The 7,663-nt window shown below is 41.7% G+C and overlaps 1 protein-coding gene across 1 annotated transcript; it reads left to right on the top strand.

Annotated features, from left to right (window-relative positions):
• Nucleotides 1–2,279: 2,279 nt before the first annotated feature.
• On the top strand, nt 2,280–4,720 carry ZBTB26 (zinc finger and BTB domain containing 26). The gene has a single exon (XM_026860328.1). The coding sequence runs from the start codon at nt 2,291–2,293 to the stop codon at nt 3,605–3,607; it is 1,317 nt and encodes a 438-aa protein (XP_026716129.1). The 5' UTR covers nt 2,280–2,290; the 3' UTR covers nt 3,608–4,720.
• The last annotated feature ends 2,943 nt before the right edge of the window (nt 4,721–7,663 follow it).

Genomic DNA, 7,663 nt, shown 5'->3' on the forward strand with positions numbered 1-7,663 from the left:
GCGAGGAGGAGCCCCCCGGGCAGCCGCTCTCCGAGATGCCTTACGGGGGCGGCGGGGCCGGGCGCGGACAGCGGCCTCCCCCGCTGTTGCGAAGGATTTCGCGCTTGGGCGTTGTTTTGAAAAGCTGCGCAGGCTCTCAGCTGAGCTGTCCCGGAACATCGCTTTCCCGGTTGCGGGGAAGTACGAGCTCAGGAGCCGGTCCGCGGTCGGTAAAAGCCGAGGAGGAGCTGGGCGGCGAGGGGCACGCCTGACCAGGAGTTAGGCATAGCCCGCCCTCCTCCCGAGAAGGAGGGTTTGGGGTTCGTTGGATAGCTGGTTTTTTCCTTGGAAATCAGTCATAGTGAAAACCGATCGTGCATCAAGGCACGTCGCTTCTATTCTGCTTTCCGTTTCTCACGACATGACTCTCGTGGTCTGCCCGAGCAGTGCTGAGGGGCTGCAGTAGCTCTGTCTGGTTAACGACACCATACAGCGTTACCTTGGCACAGGCACGTTGACTCTATTTAAAATGTAGTATCCCAAGGTGGAAAAATTGGGCTTGTGAGTAGACTTCCTTCATCTCTTCCAAGAGAAAACACAAAAAGAAACAGTTGGATAACGCCTGAAGTTCACTGAAAATACTTCACGATGATCTATTCCTGCTGTTTGTATTTGCCGAAGGCGATGGCCTCATAAAATTAAACTTTTTGCCCTAGAAATGGGGATGAATCAGGCAGCACTGAAGACAGGATGACTAACAGACTGACAACTTTCTGTAGACTCAGCAGAACTGGTTGTACTGCAGAAGGATGCTACCCCCGTTTCCAAAGTTTCCGTGGTCCCTTGTTTCTGAAAGGCTTTTGAAATGCTGCTCTAATTCTCACATGCCGCATGCTGGAAGATGTACTTGGTGGGCTTGAGTAGTGAGGAGGTCGCATCTCCGAGTGATGTCTGATCAGCAAATTGAAACAACCCTGATCTCCTTAAATACTTCTTAAAATGTTCTTTTTTTGAACCCTTGCCTTGTGTACTCATTCATTTACACTAGGCATGAGTCCATTTCCTGGGGTGTACACTGAGCTGATATTTCTTGCCCCAAGAGAGCAGTATCTGCTTTTATCTATAAACTTCAAAGCTTCCTTGCAAGCTTGATGTGGTGTTTGTAATAGTTGTGAGGTATAAGATTGGCTTTGTTTTGTTATTTTATCTCACCAGATCTTGCATCATTTAGTCTCCTGTGATTTCTTCACTTCCTGCAATCCCAGTTCTCTGGCAGGATTGCGTGAATAGTGTTTCATCGAGAATCAGTGTAGTCTTACAAATTCTTGAAACAACCATTGAAAGACAAAAGATTGGTACTTGGTTTATGGAAGATCCACTGTTCTTCATTCCAAATACTATCAGACAAGAACAAACTTCCTAGAGTAGTGATCTTCCAAAGAAGACAACAAGATTTCCTACATTCCCCAGGTACTCAAAAGAGGGAGCCTGGAGAGCATATATATATAACGAGGGGCCATACGGAAGATATTTTTCTGTGATTTTTCAAACAAATCAAAACAAAAAAACACACAACAAACCAACCCCTGAGAGAAGACTTAAAAAACAATGCATTAAACCCAGTGCTGCTGATACTGCAAAGCTTGCGCAGGCCTTCCTGCTAAAAGACTGGCTTGTCCAAATTACCGTTAGTGTCCTACATCAATAGTCCTGCAAATTGTGGAGCGGAGGAACTGTAGCCACTGTTCTTGGACTGTAATTCTTCTGAGCAGTATATGAGAGAGGCAGTTAACAGGGATGTTTGTACGTCTGGAAAGTGCTGGGTTCTGTCTCACCTTGAATTCATTTGTTATGAAAGCTACTAAGGCATTGAAGGAAATCATGAACCAAAAGCTAAAGGAACGTCATTGTTATTTGGCAAAGACAAAATCTCTGAGGAGTTTTAATGTGGAAGCAAAGCTTAACAAGAGCTAAGGCTGCTAAAAATACTTATATGGTTTCCCTTTAAATTCCAGACAAGTAGTGTGGAAAACATTGTAACCCTTTAGGGTACTGTTTCAGGAGAATTTGTCATCACCTCTACTTTATATTCAACCTTCATTAAAGAAAGGTAAAAGATACTGTAAGGCGAAGCATAAACTTGATTTTTTCTTTTACTTTTAACTTGTAACGGACTTTAGTGTTTCTCTAGGATAAAGTGTAACATCTTATTAAACACACACTTTATATTATTACTTCTGACTTGCATTTTAGAAAACAAAAAAGTTCTCACTTGGTTTTTTTCTTGCTGCTTTTCCTTAGGTGTGCCAAAATGTCAGAAAGATCAGATATTCTTCACTTCAAGTTTGACAATTATGGGGATTCGATGTTACAGAAAATGAACAAACTGAGGGAAGAAAACAAATTTTGTGATGTCGTGGTCCATATAGATGACGTTGAAGTTCATGGACATAAAATTGTATTTGCTGCTGGCTCTCCCTTTTTAAGAGATCAGTTCTTACTAAATGACTCCAGAGACGTAAAAATCTCTATACTGCAGAGTTCGGAAGTGGGGAGGCAGCTGCTTCTATCCTGTTACAGTGGTATTCTGGAGTTTCCTGAAATGGAACTAGTAAACTACTTGACTGCTGCAAGCTTTCTGCAGATGAGCCACATTGTCGAACGATGTACGCAGGCCCTCTGGAAGTTCATAAAACCGAAGCAGCCGCTGGAGAGCAAGGAGTGTGAACAGCAGAGTGACTCCTCTGAGCTGAAGGAACATCAAGGAGACGATGACTCTCTGCAGCAAGATTCACCTTGTATTCAGCCTTCAGAAGACAGCATGGACATGGAGGATAGTGATATTCAGATCATCAAGGTGGAGTCCATTGGGGAGGTAACAGAAGTCAGGAATAAGAAGGATCAGAACCAGTTTATTTCTTCTGAACAAACTGCACTGCATTCCTCAGAGCCTCAACACTTTCTTATCAACTCCACTGTTGAAAACAGAGCAAGTGAGATAGAGCAAAACCACCTCCACAACTATGCCCTTTCATACGCTGGCAGCGATAACATCATTCTGGCCTCTAAAGATATGTTCGGGCCTAACAACCGAGGTATAGACAAAGGCCTCCAGTGGCACCATCAGTGTCCAAAGTGCACAAGAGTATTTCGGCATCTGGAAAACTATGCTAATCACTTAAAGATGCATAAACTATTTATGTGTCTCCTCTGTGGCAAGACATTCACTCAGAAGGGCAATCTCCACCGGCACATGAGAGTGCACGCAGGCATCAAACCGTTCCAATGTAAGATCTGTGGGAAAACATTCTCTCAGAAATGTTCCTTACAGGACCATCTCAACCTGCACAGTGGGGACAAGCCCCATAAGTGTAACTACTGTGACATGGTTTTTGCGCATAAACCCGTTCTGAGGAAACATCTTAAACAGCTACATGGTAAAAATAGCTTTGACAATGCCAATGAAAGAAACGTTCAAGACATAACAGTGGACTTCGATTCATTCACATGTAGCACTGCTACAGACAGTAAGGTCTGTCAGCAAGCTGATGCAAGCCAGGTACTGGATGCAGGGAAGCTGCCTCAGGCTGTGCTCAGTTTAAGAAATGATAGTACCTGCGTCAATTAAGCAATTAAAACCAGCCCTTTGTAGGGATCGTGACTGAGAGGAGCAAACAGTTGGTTTGGGCTCTTACCTAAACTAGTGGTATGTCCTGAAAGGCTACGGATGGATGCATGGATGGATGGATGGATGGCGGGTTGGATTGCAAAACCTGGCAGGTCTTCAGCCATCGTTCTTAGTCTTACTTGATATTTTCTGTGAATAGCAATCTTCCTTCAGGTTTCTGTCTGTGTCTCTACTGTGGATTATGGGGTTAATTGTTTCATTTCTCTCTGATTAGGAGACTCAAGACTAACACCTTTTGAAAGACTGTTGCTGTGGGCTGCAAGTAAACCATCTGCTGTACAGTTAGAGGCCTCTCTGTGTCTGGGCAGATGGAGGAAAGAGCAAAGAGGACAAGTCTGTGAGATAACCCGATTTTTATTTTTTTTTTTTTAAAGCACTGGATAACTGAAAGCACTCCACATAGTCAAATTTAAACTTACCTCTTAAAATTATCTTTCTTTGATCTTACCCCTAGACCCCTACAGTTGAAATGAAGTATTTTTGTGTCACTTTTTTTGCCCTTCCTGAACTATTTCAAGAAACTTCTGCTGCCAATCAACACTATCTTGAAAGCTCTCAGGGTTTTTAACCTCAACATGCATTATGAAACGATAAAACCCTAAATGATTTGGCAGGGTTAGCGGATAGTTGCATAGAACTGTTCAAAATGAGAATAAATTGCAGCTCTGGAATGTGAGAGGCCGGTGCCTGGAGTGCAAGTATGACCCATTTCTTAGGCTGTCATACCTAAAATTTTTAAAGGGCACTTACCAGTGTGTGTACTGAGACAAGCTAAACATTTCAAAACTAAAAATTACCATCCATCTTCCATAAATTTTGCATCCTGTAAGCCAGAGCAGTTGTTGGTTTTATAGCAAGGCTGGAGTGGAGAAATACTGCTTTTTGACACTGTGAAAAGAATCTGTTTTAAAAGCTGCAATTTATAACAATTCATGCTTTTTTTTTTTTTGTCCTTTTTTTTTTCCCCTTAGTTCTTGTATAGCTCTCGATATCTAAATAAGGGCCACATGTCAGTTAACATGAAAAAAGAAGCAAAAATACCTGCCATAAGAACATTAACAACATGAAGTTTCCTGATTTCTTAGACATTTAAACTTTTTTTTTTTTTGTGACCTGCATAGTTTGTGACTGTTAGTGTTTTACAGAGCCTAGGATGAGGTATAGGTAGCACAAATTCCGTAGGTTAATGTATCAGCTATTGACTGTACTCAGCAATACCTCTTGTATACCGCCTTAAACATCAAATGTAGCGGGAATGGCATGTTAATTGGGATTCTGGGATTATACTGAATTGCTTCTCAAAAGTGCCGTGGAATTATCCGCATCCCAGTCAGGCTGAAAGAAACTAATTTATCTGAGAAACACCATTCCCAGTAGAACAGCACTCTTATTACATTGAAGTGTAGCATAGACTAATAATCAAATGGCTGATCCTCGGTCGAGAACTGCTGTTTGTATTTGGAATAAGTATTTCTTCCAATGCAGCTCTTTTCCACAAGGTTTGCCATGAGGCTGAGATTATGCTTCCTACCTAAAAGTAGTACTGTTTGTGTGTTTGAATGAGGGGGTGGGGGTGAAAGGCTGCTATTGTATGGTTAAAAATGCTAAACAGGTATGACCAAAGGTGTGTTAGAGCAAAAATTGTTTTGTATGTAATTATCAAAAGTTGGTCTTGATCTTCAGATATGTGTGTGTAGAAGCCAGGATTTCCTTACACAGACATTAGACGGATGGATGATAAAAAGCGTTAATGTTGCAGAACGTTTTCAGAAATCCACATACTTTCAAGTAGAAAAGCAAGGTGATTCTGTGAATCAGTTTTTGCAATTGAGTTCTTAAACTACTGTACTTGACTGTTACAAGAACTATTACATGGATAGCTATGAAGTAAGCAATGGAAGTGGAGTCAGGGCATTACATCCTGCAAGTTGTAGCAAATATATTTAGGCCTAAAATCTAACTATTTGGAACTTTTAAAAAGTATTGTTCAGGTTACTGGGGCAGAAAATAAGTTTGCATGGGAAGAAAAACTGTTTTCCTCTTAAAGCCGCCCGCTTTCAGAATTGTTTTGACTGTGACAGTTGCATTTGACACTTGCATTCTGTCCTCAGGCAGAATCTTCTGTACTGTTCAAACATTTTGATAATATATTATTCATTATATGGAAATAAGTTATAGCACTAACGTCAAAATGAAGATAGACATGGAGAATAAGAGCCAGGTCAACGTGCTGTAAGGGACTAGTGAACAATCTAACCAGATATGAATATGGACACGATAAAGAAAATGGTCTTCTGCCAGAGAGAGGAATAAAACCGTACAAATGCTAGAAAAAGTGGCAGCAAAATGGACAGTATTGAAAGCTTTGTCTATCTGGGAAGTTTTTTTGGTGGAATTACGAAGCTGTAATGTTACTGTAAGGAGAATACAGCTTGTTGAAGTAGCTGTGGGTGACCTGCAAGCTGATGCGAAGAGACAAGGGGTTTCTTAAGAAACAAAAAAAAATTATTTGATCACGATATATAGGTTTTCAATCCACCCTGTGCTGTGGTGATGTCAACGTCTGAGAAGGCTGAGACTGCGGGCCGTTCAGTTAAAAGGCTGCTTGTGGTCATTTGGTGAGACCATGGCAGAAATAAATAGGAAAAAGCAGAAATGCAGAAGACTGCTTCTTCAGTGAAAATGGACGCATCTGTTGGATGAGAAATGACTTCTTACTAATGTCTGTGCTTTTGGCCTGGCAAAAGGGTGCAGACCAAAAAGATTTATTCAGGAGATGGCTCCGTGACTCCAGAAACACTGGAGATCTAAGAGGGCAATACGCTGATGGCACAGCACAAGGCGTGCTGGTGGTAGAGTTCATCTAAGATCTGCCCCTATATGGAACAGACAAGTGAAGAGCGTAGAAGAGGTATTAGAAAAGAAAAATCTGGCTAATGCTTCTTCTCTGAATTACAGATTAAAATGGAGTGAGAATTATAAATGGAATATACAGAGGCAGCTCGATTCTAGGATAAGATGAACTTAATTGTCCATGTATGTAAAATGTTGTCTTCATTGCAATGTTCCGATTAGTGAAAGACTAGATCCATTGGTTGTTGCTACTGATGCTGCATATTCAGATGAGGACTATGGCAGTTATCATAATCTGTGTGTTAATGTGTAGAATACTATTTGCTGGTAAGTGGATAGTCTCACAACTTAATGTGCTGTACAACTTCCTGCATATCCTAAAAATAACTGAAGTCTATTACAAAAATATTTTAATAACTCCTTGAATATATTAGGATTTTTTTTTTTATGTTGGCATTTTATTTATTTATTTTATATAGAAGAAAATCTTAGAACTCTTAGGTTTACCAGAGGTTTAGGCTTACCACTTTTCGGAGTGGTGGTAGCTTGTGTAGCATGTGTTCCTGCAGCATATGGTGCAGGTGCACAGCCTCCTGTATAGATCAGGGATGATTCTTTCCTTAATTTATTTTTCTTTTAGAAAACCTGTTTTGCAAGTTAGTAACTGATAAAATTGAAGTGTCAAGTCTTTTTTCTTCCCCCCTCCCCTTAGCTTTTTGGCAAAACTTAGATAGCTGCCGCTGAACTTTTGTTGAAATAACTGAAATTGTGTGGGGCTGATTTCGGTTCTGGAGTGATTGGGAGGAGTAAAGGCGAGGAGGGAGAATCGAAGTGGGATACAAACTGAAGGTGTTGGGAGAGTTCTGAAGTCACGTTAAGTCTCGATTTCTAAACGCAAAGGAGGGACAACAGTCGGCCCTCCTGACTTGGTAAGGGTTGAGAAGGCAAGACAGACGTTTTTCCTTTGGGATTGTATAATCGACGGACTGAGCATTAGCTACCTCTTCAGTGACTGGGCAGAAGTCTTACACTACGTACTATTACCAAAGCAGGCGGGTCGGGGGCTGCGGGTGGTTCCTCCCCGCTCCGGGGCCCGGGAGCTGCTCGGCCCGGCGGGTCGCCTTCCCCTCGGCCTGCTGGAGC

Source organism: Athene cunicularia (assembly GCF_003259725.1).
Source record: "Athene cunicularia isolate RWA chromosome 17 unlocalized genomic scaffold, athCun1 chr17_part1, whole genome shotgun sequence".
NCBI classification, from domain to species: domain Eukaryota; kingdom Metazoa; phylum Chordata; class Aves; order Strigiformes; family Strigidae; genus Athene; species Athene cunicularia.

What these genes read in the sequence shown, in the direction of transcription:
- ZBTB26 (XM_026860328.1), top strand. Translation starts at nt 2,291, where the DNA reads ATGTCAGAAAGATCAGATATTCTTCACTTCAAGTTTGACAATTATGGG.